Source organism: Eschrichtius robustus, chromosome 8 (genome assembly GCF_028021215.1).
Source record: "Eschrichtius robustus isolate mEscRob2 chromosome 8, mEscRob2.pri, whole genome shotgun sequence".
Lineage (NCBI taxonomy): Eukaryota > Metazoa > Chordata > Mammalia > Artiodactyla > Eschrichtiidae > Eschrichtius > Eschrichtius robustus.
In genome coordinates, this window is record NC_090831.1 from 9473386 (window position 1) to 9490752 (window position 17367).

General features: G+C 55.6%; 2 protein-coding genes and 2 non-coding genes across 8 annotated transcripts in view; 3 read left to right on the forward strand and 1 right to left on the reverse strand.

Moving 5' to 3' along the window:
- The window catches only part of RAMP3 (receptor activity modifying protein 3), a 61118-nt gene extending 55456 nt beyond the window's left edge, over positions 1-5662 (reverse strand). The window contains exons 1-2 of the mRNA XM_068550269.1: positions 5551-5662; positions 932-1097 (exon numbers count right to left, since the gene is read on the reverse strand). The gene's annotated coding sequence lies outside the window, so the exon portion shown is untranslated. The remainder of the gene's footprint in view (positions 1-931; positions 1098-5550) is intronic.
- Positions 5663-5687: 25 nt separating this feature from the next.
- TBRG4 (transforming growth factor beta regulator 4) lies at positions 5688-15726 on the forward strand. 5 transcript variants are annotated; one of them, XM_068550264.1, is made up of 12 exons: positions 5688-5770; positions 6348-6481; positions 8009-8473; positions 10458-10781; positions 11371-11542; positions 11822-11979; positions 12600-12710; positions 13474-13618; positions 13987-14232; positions 14437-14548; positions 14662-14776; positions 15433-15726. In XM_068550264.1, exons 3-12 carry the CDS (start codon positions 8060-8062, stop codon positions 15532-15534), a joined length of 1899 nt encoding a protein of 632 aa, XP_068406365.1. In that variant the 5' UTR covers positions 5688-5770; positions 6348-6481; positions 8009-8059; the 3' UTR covers positions 15535-15726. The 5 variants fall into 5 exon arrangements, with proteins under 5 accessions (XP_068406365.1, XP_068406369.1, XP_068406367.1 ...); XM_068550266.1 differs by having other exon boundaries at positions 5755-5812; XM_068550265.1 differs by lacking the exon at positions 5688-5770 and adding an exon at positions 5944-6065.
- LOC137768934 (small nucleolar RNA SNORA5) lies at positions 11068-11204 on the forward strand. The gene has a single exon (XR_011074856.1). It is a non-coding gene; the product is annotated as a small nucleolar RNA SNORA5 (small nucleolar RNA).
- LOC137768932 (small nucleolar RNA SNORA5) lies at positions 11592-11726 on the forward strand. The gene has a single exon (XR_011074855.1). It is a non-coding gene; the product is annotated as a small nucleolar RNA SNORA5 (small nucleolar RNA).
- Positions 15727-17367: the final 1641 nt, after the last annotated feature.

Here is a 17367-nt window from a genome sequence, read left to right on the forward strand (position 1 = left end):
CACCAGGAGGGCTCTGCAAGACTTGCTGGTGGACAAGGTGGAAGGCTGGGCAAGGTGGAGTGATGGGCAAGGGGGATGGATGGAAAAGTAGAAGGATGGACATGATGGAAGAAAGGGCAAGGGGGAAGGCTGGAAGAGTCATTCCATGGGCTGTGGGCCCCTGGAAGCCGGCCGTGTTCAGGATTCGGGAGGGCAGAAGGTCCACCACCCTAGCCCAGCTGGGAGGGAGCTCCCGGCCAGGATGGAGAAGCATGGGGAGGTTTGGGTGGCTGTAGGAGACCTGGGTGCTCACTCTCCATGTACCCTTGCGCTGTCCTGCCCTCCCTGGGCCTCAGTTTCCTGTACACAGAGAAGGGCAGAAAGGGCATGTTCATGTGCCCAGCAAGAGCTGGGGCCAGGCTGACTTTGGGACAGCCTCCAGGTCTGATTCCTCCTCTTACTCGGGGGTCTGGAGACGCATTAATGCTACCAGGCCCTGAGGGAAAGTCTTCTCCTGAGAGAGGAAAGCCCTTGGCCAGGTTTGTCCAGGGTCCCCACGGCCACCCCCCAGGTTCTATGATTCTCCAAAAGGACTCAGCATAGAGTCACACCCATGGCTAAGATTTATTCTAACAAAGGAGACAGAGCAAAACCTGCAAAGAGAAAAAGGCCCATGGGGTGAACTCTGGAGGAGACCAGTCATGGACTTCTAGACCTCTCCCCATAGAGTCACCCTGGAGGCACTGAATTCCCTGGCAACAAGCTGGGACCACTGGCATGAAGCGTCTACCAAGGAAGCTCGTTAGAGACTCAGCATCCAGGGGTTTCATCAGGGGCTGGTCTTGTAGGCACCCTCTGCCCAGCGTGTACCAAAATTCCAGACTCTCCGAGGGAAAGCAGGTGCCAGCACAGCGCGCTACTTGTCCAGTTTGGGCACGGGGGCTACTCTTACCGTAGCGGGAAAGTTGTTGTCAGTGTAGGGAGCTGTCTCGCAGCCACGTTTCCAGACACCAGTGGAGGGCCACCCTGGCCGGCAGGCCCTGGCTGGCAGCCTCGGACGTGCTGTGTCGGGGCTCTTCTGCGCACCAGGGCTTCTGGCAGGCTGTGGTTTAGTCCACCTGGGGAAAGAGAGTGGGCAGGTTGAGGACAGAGTGATCAGCCATCCTGGTTGGCCTGGGACTGGGGGAATCTCCCTTGATGGGGACTTCCTGTGCTAAAACCAGGACCATGGTGGGCACACCAGGATGGCTGCTCATCTAGTTGAGGCACAATTTCAGGAGAGAAGACGCTGTTAGCAGAGGGCAGTAGCAAGAGTGTGAGGCTCCTCAGCCTGGAAGGAGGCAGAGGGAAGGGAGGGAGGGTAGTCACGTGGGGGCCTTATCCGGAGGGCTCCCGACAGAGGCCTGTATCCCTACATCCTGACCGCACATCCTGAAGTAGCACTCTGACAGACCTGGAGACTGAGCCAGGCAGGTTCAGTACCCGGCCCAGGTTACAGGGTGGGCAGGTAGTAGGACCAAATTGGTACCCTAACCTCCTCACGGTCATCTGCCAGCTCATCTGGCCCTGATTCCAACTGGAATGGGAACAGGTGTTGGCGAGTCCCCACACCTCTCTGCACCTCAGTTTCTCCATCTGTCAGCAAGTGTGTTGGATGAGAAAGGCTCTGAGGTATCCCGGCTCCCCTTTCCACCCTCCCTCTGGGAAGGAGACAAACTCATCTCCTACAGCCCTGATGTCCTGCCAGGTGGACCCATGGCTTGTTCCTCATCGAGGACCTTGCTGTCCGAGGAGGGCATTTAGGTCAGATCCCCGCCCCAGGCCATTCCATCCCTCAAAGTCACCAGTAAGGCAGTTCTGGGGTCAGGAGGAAGGTGGAGGGTGCTAGCAAGTAGAATCAGGAAGGAAATAAGGGGACATCCCTGGTGGCACAGTGGTTAAGACTCCGCGCACCCAATGCAGAGGGCCCAGGTTCGATCCCTGGTCAGGGAACTAGATCCCGCATGCCGCAACTAAAGGATCCTGCATGCCGCAACTAAAAAAAAAGATCCCTCGCGCGACAACAAAGATCCCACCATGTGCTGCAACTAAGACCCGATGCAGCCAAATAAATAAACCCACAGAACTGAGTAACCACCTTTCTCCAACACCTCTCCCCACCAAAAAAAGGCCAGAAGTTTCTCTCCAGAGAGGGTAGTGGAGGGCATCTGGAATGAATTGCCTCAACCCTCTGGGAGAGCGGGCTTACCTTGCTAAAATCTGAGTGACTGTGGCAGTTCCAAATGCAGCCTCAAATCCTTGGGCACTCCTCCCCTTGAAATTGAGGTCAGAGACCCCCTCTTGAGTTTAGATGGGGCCGTGGCCATTTCCACCATGGAGAACGCAGACCCTGTGTGCTTCCTGAGGCTGGTCATGAAAGGCAACGGGGTCTCCCTTGTTTGCTGGAGCACCCACGGTTGAACCTCTGAGCTAAGCAAGAGAGGCTGGCACACGCAGGCTCTTGGTAGACTGTCTCTAGCTTTGAGTGGTGCCAGTGGAGGCCCCAGTCATTGTACAGCAGAGACAAGCCATCCTCAAAACATCCAGGAGCATAATAAAGCAAACTGCTTCATTTGTTCCGTAGCAACAGTAACAATGAAGGAAACATACACACGCTCAAACCTGAGACCACCCACTCCGCCCCACCCAGTTGTCCTCCTCAGCCAGGCTCCCCAAATGTTGGCAGCTCTGGAAATGCCTCTACAAAGTCTCACCAGCCCAAGAGGAAAGACCTAAGAAGATGACAGCAGTAGCTACCCAACAAAATGGCCTGATGGCGAGGTTCACTGCCAATATGCTCTACTCACGTGCTAGAGTTCCTTCTTTTTAGCCCACCGTTCTTTTTTTTAGCCCACCGTTCTTTTTCTTTTTAATATCACAGTTTTATTGAGGTATAATTCACCTAACATAAAATTCGCTCTTTAATGTGTACTCAGTGGCTCATCATGCGTTCAGTTAATCGTGCAACTATCTAATTCCAGAACATTTTTGCCACCCCAAAAAGAAACCCCATACCCCTTAGTCACTCCCCATTACACCACCACCCCCCATCTCCCCAGCCCCTGAAAACAATTCATCTACTTTCAAGTCTACAGATTTGCCTCTTCAGGACACTGCATATAAATGAAATCATGTAACATGTGGTCTCATTGGACTGGCTCCTGTCAACTGAAAAAAATGCACAACCTAAAAGTTGAGAATTGTTTGATTTGGTGGACTTTCTGAGGATTTCAAATCCGGGAGGCAGCTCTGAGGGACTGCTCCGAAGAGGTATTGAAGAGGAACCAGGATATATAGTTTTGTAACAAAAACCAGGTGGTCAGAACAACAAAAGATTACTGTTAATTAAAGAAAACCGGGCATCTCAAGTTAATTAATTTCGCGCTTTTTATGTATGAGAAGATGCTAGTCTGGGCTCATTGAAATCATTCCTTATCTGGGGCCAGTATCCTGTTCTTTCCCATCCTGAGTCCCCTCAGGGCTCACCATCAAGGTGCAGCTGTAGTGGCTTGATGGCTGCAACATCCTTTGTTCATTGATTTAGATTTAGATTCCATACTTTAGAAATTTAAAAAAAAAAAAGGAAAAGAATGGAGGAGAGGAGAAGGAAACAGGAAGGAAAGAAAAGGAAGAAGGAAGGGAAGGAGGGCGGGCGAAAAAACACCTCACGTACAATTTTTGGACTCCCACATAAACTCAAGAAGCTTGAAAGCTGGAGTCTCACAGAGTAAGCAAGGCTTCAAAATCAGGAAATGATTTCTAAAACACCCAGCCACACTACCAATCAAGCAGGAGGATATAATAAAGACATTTCAGACCTGCAAGGCCTTTACTGACCTCCTTTGCATCATTTCTCACAGAGGTACTGAAGGATGTGCTCCACCCAAACAAGGGCATAACCCAAGAAATAAGATAAAGGACAGAAAATAAGAGAGCTAGCATCGGGCTTCCCTGGTGGCGCAGTGGTTGAGAATCTGCCTGCTAATGCAGGAGACACGGGTTCGAGCCCTGGTCTGGGAGGATCCCACATGCCGCGGAGCAGCTGGGCCCGTGAGCCACAACTGCTGAGCCTGCGCGTCTGGAGCCTGTGCTCCGCAGCAAGAGGGGCCGCGACGGTGAGTGGCCCGCGCACCGCGATGAGGAGTGGCCCCCGCTCGCCACAACTAGAGAAAGCCCTCGCACAGAAACGAAGACCCAATACAGCCATAAATAAATAAATAAATAAATATATATATATATATATATATATATAAAACAGTGGGATATATTAAAAAAAAAAAAAAAGAGAGAGAGAGAGCTAGCATCAAGAAAAGCGAAAGGAATACTGAGGACATGGTAAAGGTAGATCCCAGGATGACACTCGCGCTGAGAGCATAGCGGTGATAATCACATAGGAGGTCAGAAGGCTCAGGAAGAGACTTCTTCAGTAAGATTAAACTGGTGACCTAGCTGAAGTGTCTGAACATCTTGAGAGATTTATACAACTGGTGAAGGACTGAGGCAGAAATTGTGACAAATACATGGAATTTTTTTTTCAATTTTTTGGCCAAGCCACGCGGCACGTGGGATCTTAGTTCCCCGACCAGGGATCGAACTGACGCCCCCTGCGTTGGAAGCACAGAGTCTTAACCACTACACCGCCAAGGAGGGCTTCCCTGGTGGCGCAGGGGTTGAGAATCCTCCTGCTAATGCAGGGGACACGGGTTCGAGCCCTGGTCCAGGAAGATCCCACATGCCGCGGAGCAACTAAGCCCGCGCGCCACAACTACTGAGCCTGCGCTCTAGAGACCATGAGCCACAACTACTGAGCCCACGAGCCACAACTACTGAGCCCATGCACCTAGAGCCCGTGCTCCGCAACAAGAGAAGCCACCGCAATGAGAAGCCCGCGCACCGCAACGAAGAGTAGCCCCCGCTCTCCACAACTAGAGAAAGCCCGCGTGCAGCAACACAGCCAAAGATAAATTTATTTTTAAAAACTAAAATAAAAATAAATAAACCGCCAGGCAGGTCCCTGGAATCTTAAGCCAAAAAACAAAGCAATTCTTAATTCCATGGAAATACAAAGTCGTGCAGGAAGAATGATAAATCAAGTCCACATACACAACTCAGGTACATCTTGCTTGGCTTACCCCGCAGTTTCTTTTACAAGTAAACGTCAATATTTAAAAGTCAAGAGACTGCACATAGAATTCCAGAATCCTAGATTCTTTTTTGGAAAAACTGCAAGATCTAGGCAATTTGTGCCTACATTTCCGCACACCTGTGCTGAGAGGCCTTCCCAGCGTGTCACAGCCCAGCCCTGGGCAGTCTACAGCCGGGGCTTCTCTAGAGGCTGTGAGAAGCCCGCGGGTAAGGCGCGGGGCTGGGAGGTGGAGGGAAGTACGCACTGACGACAAAGCGTCGCCTCCTATACTCCGAATGAGGGCTGGGTACTGACCAGAGGGCCCCCAGGCCTCCCAGCCTCCGTTTCTGGACACTTTCTTCTTCCCCACCGCCCCTCCCATTTTTCCGCAGTTGCTCAACACCTGCCTCTCACTTCATCTAGTCCGCGCCCTGAGCGAACACCGCCCCAGTCGGAAAAAGGCACCGGGACTGATTTCCGGCTGGGCGGCGGGAGGCGAGCCTCGCTTCCGGCGGCGCGCTGAGTGACGTAAAAGCGCGCGCCGCGCAGCGTGGGCCGAGGGCTGTGCTGGGGCGTATGGAGGTCAGGCGGGGCGCTTGCGGCGGCGGCGGCGGCGGCGGCGGCGGCGTAGGTCTCCGGGCCGGGGATAGAGGGTCCTGAGGAGCTTAGGTCCTGAAGGCATGGGGGCGTGGCCGGGAGAGGAGACCGGGAGGGCGCACTGGGACGCAGGGGGTAGGGGTGGGGAAGGGGGGCACGGGGGTGGGGGCGGGCCCGGTTCAGAGCCGCGCCTGCTCGTGCGCACGCGCCCCTTTTCCGAGGTCCCGCGTGGCGGCCTGCGAGCCCCGCACTGGTTCTCCGCGCTGTCGCTGGCTGGCCTTCGTGCAAGTCGTTCTCTTTCTGCGTCTGAGGGCCGAAATTCTGGGTTGGTGTTTCCACAAATCCCAGTTGGGCTTCTGAACTTGTTTTCCTCGCTAGCTCGTAGGACGGTCTTTAGTCGGGAACGTTTTCAGTGCTTCCTCGCCGTTGGGGCTCTGTGGATGGTGGATGTTACGCTTGGGCCGGTGTTCCTCCTCTCTGAGTCTCTTGCTTTATGTACAGTTACTCTAAGCGTTCTACAGCTGCAACAGTGAGCTCACGTAAAAATAAAATGTCCCAGACCAAGTTATGGGAAATCGAAGGTCAAACACGTTCTCTGCTTTGGCAGGAGGGAGGCCCAGGTTATAACGCCTTTTATCGTGCCCCGGCGGTGTGCCTTACCCAGGTCATTTATTCACGCTGGTGAGCAGGACAGAGTTGTTAAAAGCAGCTGCATCGGGATATGTAACATTCTTGGAGGAGGTAACGTTTTTTGTCTGGGTGCGGGAAGACGGGGGGTGATTTTCTGAGCCCTATGAAAGGGGGTTAAAAAAAACGAGGCAGCAGGCCTTGCCCTGCCCTGCCCTGCCAAGGTGTAATGAAAGTGCAAGGCCTGTTTAGAATGAGGGTGTGTTCCAGGGAGGAAAAAGAGGTAAAACTGGGAAGATAGTTCTGGGCCATGTTGTGAAGTGCTTTTTAATGATTGGTTCAGGAGGTTTGCTCTTAGAAAGCATGTGTGTGTGTGTGTGTGTGTGTGTGTGTGTGTTTAGTAGGTCGGTGAGTAATAGCGTAGGTTGGTTTGGGGAGGCTCACTCACACGTCTATAAGTATTAAAATAATATCCACAGAAGCTGTGGGCTATATATATGGATTATATGTCCAGGGTTTTCCATGAGTAGTCTTATTTAAAATATTGTCTCATTGTCTCCATAAGTCAATAATTTTTAATCCTGCGTACTTTTAAAAATTAAAAAAAAGGTGGGGGGCCTCCCCGGTGGCGCAGTGGTTGAGAATCTGCCTGCCAATGCAGGGGACACGGGTTCGAGCCCTGGTCTGGGAAGATACCACGTGCCGCGGAGCAACTAAGCCCATGCGCCACAACTACTGAGCCTGCGCTTCTGGAGCCTGTGCTCCGCAACAAGAGAGGCCGCGATAGTGAGGGGCCCGCGCACCACGATGAAGAGTGGCCCCCGCTTGCCGCAACTAGAAAAAGCCTTCACACAGAAACGAAGACCCAACACAGCCAAAAAAATAATAATAATAAATTAATAAATAAATAAATTAAAAAAAAAAAAGGTTGGGGGGAACGCTGTTCAAGCCCTGTGTGCAGAGACTCCCACTCAAGAGGTCTTGGGTCGGGCCTGGGATTCTGAGGTGTTGAACCATTCCCTAGGTGATTCTACAGCCAGGACTGGAAACCCTCCAGCCCAAGCTGTGCTGCTCCTAAGTCTTGATATTTGGTTGTATTATGTACTGAAACAGAAGCCCTCTGAGATTTTTGCTTCGGAAAACGCCGCTGCATGTGCATGGTCGGTCAGGAAGGAGAGGTTTGGGCTGGCTTATGGGGAGCGTGGCTGTGACTCTCTTTTTTTTTTTTTTTTTAATAAATTTATTTATTTAATTTTTTTATTCTTGGCTGCGTTGGGTCTTTGTTGCTGCGCACGGGTTTCTCTAGTTGCGGCGAGCAGGGGCTACTCTTTGTTGCGGTGCGTGAGCTTCTCATTGCGGTGGCTTCTCGTTGCGGAACACAGGCTCTAGGCGCACGGGCTTCAGTAGTTGTAGCACGCGGGCTCAGTAGTTGCGGCGCGTGGGCTTAGTTGCTCCGTGGCATGTGGGATCTTTTCGGACCAGGAATCGAACCATGTCCCCTGCATTGGCAGGCGGATTCTTAACCACTGCACCACCAGGGAAGTCCTTGTGACTCCCTTTCATTTGTCTGGTTCTTCTGTTGTGTTTGGAAGTCGGGAACTGCCTCTGCACCACTCCCTTCTCTGTCCTTTTTCTCTTCAGGGCTCTGGAGTCACTTGCTAGGAGGCTTCTCTCCCCGCCCCCCAGGCCGCCATGGCTGCTCGGCTGGTGAAGCGATGCACGTGCCTCCTGAGGGAGGCCACCCGTCTGGCCCCTGCCGTGTCCCCGGTTGGCCAGCTCAGACTCGCCCGGGGAGCCCAGAAGCTTCTGACTTCCTCGGCTACCTCATCCAGCTCCCGCCTCCCAGGTCCTTTGTCAGAGCTTGTGGAGAAGGAACAGGTGTTTACTCCCTACCCTGAGCGCCAGGAGGTGGACCAGCTCATCGAGAAGGCCACCAGGCCAGAGGAGCTCCTGGAGCTTCTGGGTGGCGGTCACTGTCTGCACCAGAACCACGCCGCCCTCACGCTCATCCAGCTCTCTCGCCTGCTGTCTGAGAAGCCGAAAGACAAAGCCTTGCTTCTACAGGATGCCCGCTTTCAGCAACTTCTCCATCTTGTCAACAGCCAGGTGGGTTCGAGAGCCCTTCCTGCAGGTTCAACAAGCAGAAAACAGCAGAGGCCCCGGAGTCCAAAGCATCCAGTCACTTTCCGGGTGTAGACAGGAGCTCTGCTGTGTGTTCAGGCCCTCCACGTCCCGTGGTATTTTTTCATTTTATAGATTCCAAAGTACTTTAATGTGTTTCTTCTCTTTTTTTTAAGTTAATTTTTATTAGAATATAGTTACTTTACACCGTAGTTTCTGCTGTACAGCAAAGTGAATCAGCTGTTCGAATACATATAACTCCTCTTTTTTGGATTTCCTTCCCAATTAGGTCTGCTTTCTCTTTTGTTAATCCTCACAGCAGGTCTGTTAGGTGAATATTTCTGTCCTCATCTTACAGACAAGCAACGCAGACACAGTAAATAGAAGCACAAGGATCGAGCACGATTCTTCTCAGTGCATCGGGGGCTTGCTTCCCCCCTCGCCCTGCAGTCTTGGCTTGCATAGCCCCCACTCAGTGTCTGGCTGATGGGGGATACACTCTTGAAGCTAGAGGAGATGAGGGGTGATTAGCGGAGGATCTCAGAAACTTGAGCTGGCCATGGGCGTTATCTGATCAGGTGCTTAAAGCTGGAGCGTGGAGAGAAGGGACCTGTGTGTGGCAGGGGTTGGGGGCAGGACTCTACCCGGTTTGTGTTCCGTGTGAGGAAGGACTCCCTTCATGCAGACCCTTCCCGTGGCTCCGTGGGGTCTGCTGGAGCCAGAGGGCCTGGGGCGCAGCAGAGAGGTACAGACCCTCACCCTGGCTGCTCCAGAAGGGCGAGACCCTGTGTCCACTTGTCAGGGATGAGGAGGAGGAGACTCACAGCTCAAGGAAGGGGTCACATTAAATGAATTTTTTCAAACTGTAGGTTATGAAAGTGTGGTAGGAGTGGCCAAGTGTATTTAATGAAATAGAGTAATGTAGAAAACAATTCACATGTAGTAAGGGAAGTGTTTCGTGGAACTTTTTGTCTTAGTTAAGTGTGTGTGTGTGTGGGTCACAGTACAGATTTACTTCTTACTGAGAATATAACGCAAAAATTAAGTCGATCCCTTCTTTTTCTAAGACTGTAATTCTAGTTATTCACTGAACATTTTACACACAGATTGAGATAAGCTTTAGAGACAAGACTGGACATTTGGAACAAAATTACAAAATTGTAATTACAAAATTACAATCACAAAATTATATTGTAACAAATTACATTGTACCAAAATTACAAGCTGGTAATGAACCAGGAACAAAGTATTTAGAAACGTGAGTGGTGAACAAGATTTCTTTTAAAGAGCCCTCCTACTTCTGGGAAATCTGTAGAAAAAGCAGGAGCCACTGGGGGCTCATGTGATACTGAGATCAAATTCATACTTTTTTTTTTGTTTTGCCGCGCCACGCAGCTTGTGGGATCTTAGTTCCCCAAACCAGGGATTGCACCCGTGTCCCCTGCAGTGGAAGCACAGAGCCCTAACCACTGGACCACCAGGGAGGTCCCAAGTATGAGGGCATACTTTTCTCCTTCTGCCCGGCCTTTCACACAACAGCTTTTCTGTTTGCCCCTCACGTCGTGTGTGTGATTTCAGCTCCCCCTCTCAGCAGTGCAGCCCCGTGTCGCAGATGAGGTCTCAGGAGACTTGCAGAGTGGCGGAGTTAAGAGCCTTATTAGCGCAGCAGACAACAGAGCCCTGCTCAGCTAGCTACCGCACACTGCCTTCCCTGGGGGCGGGACCAGAGGGCTCCGTGAGTGGCCCCCGTATTCCTCTGAGGCTTGGAGACACGCCCTGCAGGGGGCGCTGTGGTGGTCCCGCTGGCCCAGACAGGCTGTGAGGAGCAGCCTGGTGCGCCCGTTAAAATGACAGGTGGGGGGAGCTGCCTCTAGGGAGGCAGCCACCAGCTCAGAGCCTTGGCCCACTCTGACACAGCACAGGGTCAGCAGGGTCCCAGGTGTGACTTTGCCTGTGTCCCCCCGCCCAGATAGCTGCAGTCTGGCATGGGACCCTCGTGAAGCTGCTGCGGAGCCTCTATGCGCTGGGACTTCCCGCCGCCTCCAAGGAGCTGCGGTCGGTGGAGCAGGAGGTCCGCTGGCGCATGCGCAGGCTGAAGTACAAGCACCTGGCCTTCCTGGCCGAGTCCAGCGCCACCTACATGCAGGAGCAGGGCTCCCGGGAGCTGCTGGCTGAGCTGCTTGTGCACCTGGAGCGGCGCTGGGCGGAAATCGATGACAGCCGCATGGTGGTGGCCATGATGATGAAGACGGGGCTCCTCTCCGAGCCTCTGATGACCCGCCTGGAGGACAAGGTGCTGGGACCGAGAGCCCTGGCAGCTTCTGTCCGGAGTCTGGGGCATGGCACTGGAGGAACTGGCGCTTCAGGCAGCTGCAGGCAGCTCTCCGCACCCACTGGCTCCTCTGAGGCTCCAGGGGGTGCAGAGCCTGAACCCCACTCCTTTGTCTTCCTCCAAAATGCGTCTTGCATGTAACCTGGAGGTGGCATGGCCGGCAGCTCCTGAAGTGTGTCCTGGGCCACCCCAGTGGCTCAGCCTCCGGCTAGTGCTTCCTAGAGATACCTCGCCTGTCCCCCAGCCCTGCAGTCAAGTCAAATTCAGCCCCTGTTCCCGTGGTAGCGGGGGCTGGCCCAGATGACTGCCACAGCAAGCTCTGCAGCTCATGGGCCCCGGGTCCCCTGCCCTGGGACCTGGGGATAAGTTTGGCTGCGGACATGGCGCCCCGGTCTGGGGGCTCCCTGGGGTGGGAGTGGGGGCAGGCCCTGCACAGATGGGGCCTGTGTTTAGTAAGCTCAGGCCCAGTTACTGTCTCACAGGGCCTGCACCGCATGGGACCCCTGGCCCTCGGGCCATCGAGCTGACCCCTGCCGGCTGTGGTTGACAGTGCCTGGAGCTGGTGGAGCAGTTTGGCCCTGAGGAGCTGCGGAAGGTGCTGGTGACATTGGCAGCTCAGAAGCGGCGGTCGGTGCCCTTGCTGCGGGCCATCTCTTACCACCTGGTCCAGAAGCCCTTCCCCCTGACGAAAGGCATCCTCCTGGACCTGGCCTACGCCTATGGTGAGCCCTGTGCACGGAGAGCAGAGGGGCGCGGGGGCTGAGTTCTGGCCGCAGCTGTGTCAAGTTCAGTGCCTGCCTCACCCGTGGCGGGCACTGGCCTAAAAGGCTGCCACAGAAACACTGTGACTCACGGGCCCTGATCCTCTCTGCTGGGCCTCAGGGATAAATTTGGTTACAGACACCAAGCTCTTAACTCCTTGAGACCAGGGTGGGTGGCGGGGTGGGCCTGCGGGTGGCTTGCCGATCCTCACCAGTTAAATCTCGGGCTCTGTCCCCAAGGCAAACTCGGCTTCCACCAGACGCAGGTGTTCCAGCGCTTGGCTGCAGACCTGTTGCCCCACACTCCTAGCCTGACGTCCAGCGAGGTGGCCCGCTGCACCAAGTCCTTTGCCTTCCTTAAGTGGCTCAATCTGCCCCTGTTTGAGGCCTTTGCCCAGGTGAGCTGGGGTGCAGACCTGAGGCCTGGCTTTGAGGGCCTTCTGTGCCTGACCCCCTGCTTTAGCCGGCTCCCTGGTCGTTTCATCAGGGAGGCCCCTCCGGCCTGGAAACACTTCCTGGTGGCAAACATGGAGTCCTCATTCTGGCTTATTTGGAGAGAAATGATACGATTTAGTAGTGAAAGAAAATGTAGTTGAAAACGGTTTTTTCCATTCTTTCACCAAACTTTGTAGGAGTTTTTGTCTGTCTTTGGGTAGCTGTGTGGGGAGCAGTGTAGACAGCGAGGCTGAAAATCCACTCAGAACTCTCCCTAAACTTCCAGCTGCCCCAGAATGGAGTTGTGAAGAAAGAGGATGTTTGCACTTCGGTTTATGTGCAACAGGTTGAAACTGTGTTTGTGAGCTGAGGAGTATTTCTAAAGCTGTCGTCAGCGGCCTTTTGTGTGTGTGATTGCCTCTGGGAGGATAGGGTCTGGCCCTCTGACCACTGCCCTGTGTAAATTACCCCTTGGGGCTGGGAGCTCGTGGGCTCTGGGGGAGGGCCAGGTCTGCACGGGGCACGGGGCACTGGCCACCGGGCCCCTCTCATCCAGCCTTTCTGTCCTACCTGACCGGCCCAGCACGTCCTGGACAGAGCCCAGAGCGTCACTCTGCCACACCTGTACAACATGCTCCTGGCTTTCGCCCGTGTGAACTTCCACCCAGAACGGGAGGATCCGTTCTTCAGCCTGGTACAGTCTTCACGCCCCCAGCGCCTACACTCCCCCTGCCTCGGATGCTCAGCCCTCCTCGGAGCAGCTCGGGACTGAGTGGGAGGGAGGGAAGAGACCGGATTTGTGCTGAGGGGCCCCAGGTAGGCAGTAAGGAAGAAGGCCCGGCATGGGGGCGTGGAGGGAGTGGCTAGAGCCAGGCGTCCCAGGGATTGTCTGGGGACGAAACACGCAAAATCCAGCATGGCAGCCAAGGGTCAGGAGTGCATCCGACGGCTCGCTGTGCAGTAGGGCTGGGGGACCCTTGCTCTTGCTTCCTAGTGCTCCCTGAACGCCCTGTTGGGGCTCAGAAACCTCAATCCACTTGCAGGGGTGAGAGCGTCCTGTGAGTGGACTGGGTATGACCCTAGGGCCCTGCGGTGGGCACTGCCCCAGCCGGCCAGCTGCTTCCTCTTTCATAATCTCTAACTCCTGTCAGGGCCAGAAATACGTCCCCTGTGCAGGAGACGTGGTTTTGTGCCATAGGTCCCTGCCAGTGGGAGGGGCAGCGGGGGGAACCCAGCTGCTGTCCAGATTGGGCCTAAGGGATGAGGAGGGTTTCTGGTACCTTCCAGCAGGGGTGCCCCAAGCCTGACCAAGAGCACCTTGGCCAACGTTGCTCCCCATCACCCCCTTGGGCCTCAGCGTGGCCAGGTCATAAGGCAGCTCCAGCTGCTGCCTGCCCAGGGATGCCTGCGGCCACTGAGCAAACCTGCTTTCCCCACCCCACCCCGTCCTTGCCCAGGTGCATCAGAAGCTGGGGTCAGAGCTGGCGGGCCTGGAGCCAGCCGTGCAGGTGGACGTGGTGTGGGCCCTGTGTGTGCTGCAGCAGGCGCTGGAGGCCGAGCTGCAAGCTGTGCTCCACCCTGAGTTTCACACCCAGTTTCTAGGTGAGCGGTGGGGGGTATTCCTCCCTCTCCTGAGTGGTGGCAAGCCCACTGTGCATCCCTCTCCCTGCCCGCCCCCCGCCCCATCCCAAGTACCGCCCCAGCCTTGAGCCAGGAGGGAGCCTGGGAGCCTTGGGGCTCCGCTCACCATCGGGGAGACCGGGCGGGCCCGGGCTCACCCAGCATCTGCTCCTCTGTCCGCTCCTAGTGGGTGACCGGCAAACCCTCTTCCCGCTGCTCCTGACCCAGAGTCCAGGGTGAGACTTGGGTGAGGGGGTGCCTCTGGATCTCCCACCTGGCCCCCGTGTCCCTCCATCCTCTTCCTCCTGGCCCTCCGCCAGCCCCTCCCCTCTTCGATCCTTTCCTGTTAGGTGGCGGGTCCCCAAAGGATCAAAGCATCTTCCAGAAGCTGCTGCACATCAATGCCACTGCCCAGCTGGAGCACCCCGAGTACACGGGCCCCCTTTTGCCAGCCTCAGCCTTGGTCCCCAGGCCCTCGGCCCCTGACAGGAAGGTGACCCCCTTGCAGAAGGAGCTGCAGGAGACGCTGAAGGGGCTGCTGGGGAGTGCCGACAAGGGCAGCTTCATGGTGGCCACGCAGTATGGCTGGGTTCTGGGTGAGGGCCCTTCCCCTCCCCCCTCCCCCCTCCCCCTCCCCTTTCCCCTTCCCCTCCCAGCAGTCCCACCTGGGGACTGTTCTGAACCTGCCCCCTCTGCTCTCCAGGGTCTCTGTTCCTCCATCGTAGGGGCGGGGCTGTCAGCCCAGTTGGACGCCAAGGGACAGTCCCCAACACGTTTTGTTCATTCCGTGCTCTCCCTAGATGCTGAGGTGCTGTTGGACACCGACAGCCAGCTCCTGCCCCTGAGGGCCTTTGTGGCCCCTCATCTCGCCCTGCCCTCTGGCAGCCAGCCACTACCCACGGGGGCCAAGAGGTGAGCAACCACACAACCCTTGGGGGCCACATGCACTTGGCTCCTCAGCATTCCCTCTTCCCTCCAGGGGCCTGGGAGAGCTGTCAGCACCCACAGCGCCCCTCTCCCTGCAGGCTGGCCTTCCTGCGCTGGGAGTTCCCCAACTTCAACAGCCGAAGCAAAGACTTACTGGGGCGCTTCGTGATGGCCCGGCGCCACCTGCTGGCCGCCGGCTTCCTGCTGGTCGATGTGAGTATCTGTTGGGTGGGCGGTGACTGCACAGGGAGAAGCCCCCGGCCCAGTCGGAGTCGGGTGATAGGAGGAGCCAGTGCTCACGCGGACCCCAGCTCTGGAGGTCAGCCGTGTTGGGATTCCCCCTTCACATGTGAGAAGAGGGAAGCTTGAAAGGGTGTTGGATCTTTCCCAGCGTCACACAGCTTTTAAGTATCTGATGCTGTAGGCACTGTTCCCACCTCCACAGCCAGGGCCTCTCAGCGGGGGTAAGACCAGCCAGGTGCCCAGGTCTGAGTGCCGACGTGTGCCTCATCCAGGGCTCTGCTGTGCTCCGGCGCTGGGGCCTGGCTCCAGCTTTTCACTGCAGAGACTTCTGCCACGGGAGCAGGCTGTCCTGTAAGGGCTCAGAGAGTCGCATGAGTGACTCTCCTGTTGAGTTTTCTGTTTTGCTTTTGGTACAACTTTTAAAATCTAGAGGCTGTTCTTGGTCCCGTGTAGTCGTGGGCCCCTGCAGCTCTGAGCACTGACCAAGTCAGGGTCTCTTCCCCACCCATGCTGCAGCAGCTCCGTGGGCGTCTTCCTTCGGGATTTGGAGGCCGGGGGTGTGGTGTGCAGGGCAGCAGGCGGGACAAGGCTCCCCGCCTGCCCTGACTTGTCTCCTGCCTCCCCAGGTCCCGTACTACGAGTGGCTGGAACTCAAGTCTGAATGGCAGAAGAGCGCCTACCTCAAGGACAAGATGCGCAAAGCAGTGGCGGAGGAGCTGGCCAAGTAACCTGTCCCGTAGCAAGGACTCTGTGCCCAGGGGGCCGGACTCCCCTGGAGGCCTAGCCACGAGCACTGGGTGGGCCAGAGGTGGCACGCTCGAGGACAAACCTCAGTGCGGGACCTTGGCCGGAAGTGGGCTGGTGGCCAGCATCTCTGAGTGGCAGGTCGTTCTTTCATGGGTAATAAATCTTTAATCAGCTGCCTGTCTGCACCAGCTTCTCTGCCAGCCACGGAGGACCCTTCTCGTGTACATTCGTGCACAGCTGGCCTGTTGCTCAGGGCTGGCAGTCAGCCCCAGCACAGGCTGAGTCCTGCAGTGCTGAACCTCGCCGCACGAGGACCTTCCCAGGGGAGGCCAGTTGGGTTTTCAGTGCATGGCTTGGGGTTCTAATCATGGTGTGGTTACTGATGACAGTCATCCTGGGAGGTCCCCTCCCATCCGATGCTCTTGGGTGAGTGGGGGACCCTGACGGCCTACATTGCCACGTGGCATGAGGCCAGTCACTCAGGAGGCACTGGCTCTGAGTAGAAGACGGGCGTGCACTTGACTGACACTGGGGCCGGAAGAGACCCCTTGCTATCCTTACACCCAGACCAGAGTGCTGTGGTGTCATGCTGCCACTGTGGGAACCGTCTGCCTTTGTAGCCCGGGCCCCTTCATCACACCAGCAGCAGCGCCCCCAGATGCTGGAAAGAAATAGGCATTCTCCGGATTCCCTGGCCATCTAGTGGTTAGGACTCCACGCTTCCACAGCTGGGGGCCAGGGATCAATCCCTCGTTGGGTAACTAAGATCCCACAAGCCACGCAGCATGGCCAAAAAAAAAAAAAAAAGAAATAGGCTTTCTTCCAGTCCCTCACAGGAGACTTTGCTGGGGACAGGGCAGTGTCATGTGCCTCCAGCAGTATAGAGTGGAGAGAGGCTGGTGTGAGTGGAGCTGAGCAGAGGAGAAGGGCCATCTCGCCCCTGTGGGCCCCCATCCCAGCTGTTCCCCGCTCCCTCCAAAGCAGTCCCTCAGAAAGTGAGTCACACTGGCATCGGGGTAGAGGGGGAACCATAGGGCACCAGCTCACAGGACATGGGTCCTTGTCATTTGCACAGGCTGGCGGGGGTTCTTCACCCAGAGAGAAGGGCAGCCAAGATGGCTTTCTGAAGCTGCTGACTCCAAGCCCAGGCAAGATGAGGGAGCAGGGAGGGCACTCCAAAGTAAAGGGCCAGTATGGACAAGCGTGTGGGTGCTGAGCCAGTTTGGGGGGGGGGGGGGGCACCTCTGGGAGCTCCCACTGAGGAAGGAGCTCGTCCTGTTCACCAGGATCTCCGGCTTCTATCTGACATACTTTAACAGGTTCTCTGCAGTTGTAAGACACTACAGTGGTACCTTGTGCCCCTACCGGTTTCCCCAAAGGTGACATCTTGTAGAATGCTGGTACATGTCACACCAGGACACTGATGGGAATAAAGGTCCACATGCAGGACACGTGCATCACCACCAGGACGCCTCATGTTGTCCGTTATGCTCATACCTCCACCTTGTTCTCAGCTAACCAACAACTGCCAACCTGTCCTCCATTTCTGTTTTGTCACTTGGAGAATGTTCTATAGAGGAATCGTACAGTATATAACCTTTAGATATCGGGTTTCTTCACAGGCACCGTTCCGTGGCATCTCATCCAGTAGGTCCTTCCTTGTTACCGCTGTTAGACTGATTCAGCCCTGTGTGTGGGTGTTTGTGTAAACCTAAGCTTTCATTTCTCTGGGATAAGTGCCCTGGAATACAGCTGCTGGGTCGTATGGGATTTATATGTTGTTTAAGAAACTGCCACAGTGTTTGCCGGGGGTG

What these genes read in the sequence shown, in the direction of transcription:
- TBRG4 (XM_068550264.1), top strand. Translation starts at nt 8,060, where the DNA reads ATGGCTGCTCGGCTGGTGAAGCGATGCACGTGCCTCCTGAGGGAGGCC. An exon ending in TCCATCTTGTCAACAGCCAG is followed by an intron (nt 8,474 to 10,457) that starts GTGGGTTCGAGA and finishes CCCCCCGCCCAG; the next exon opens with ATAGCTGCAGTCTGGCATGG. An exon ending in TGTTTGAGGCCTTTGCCCAG is followed by an intron (nt 11,980 to 12,599) that starts GTGAGCTGGGGT and finishes TGACCGGCCCAG; the next exon opens with CACGTCCTGGACAGAGCCCA.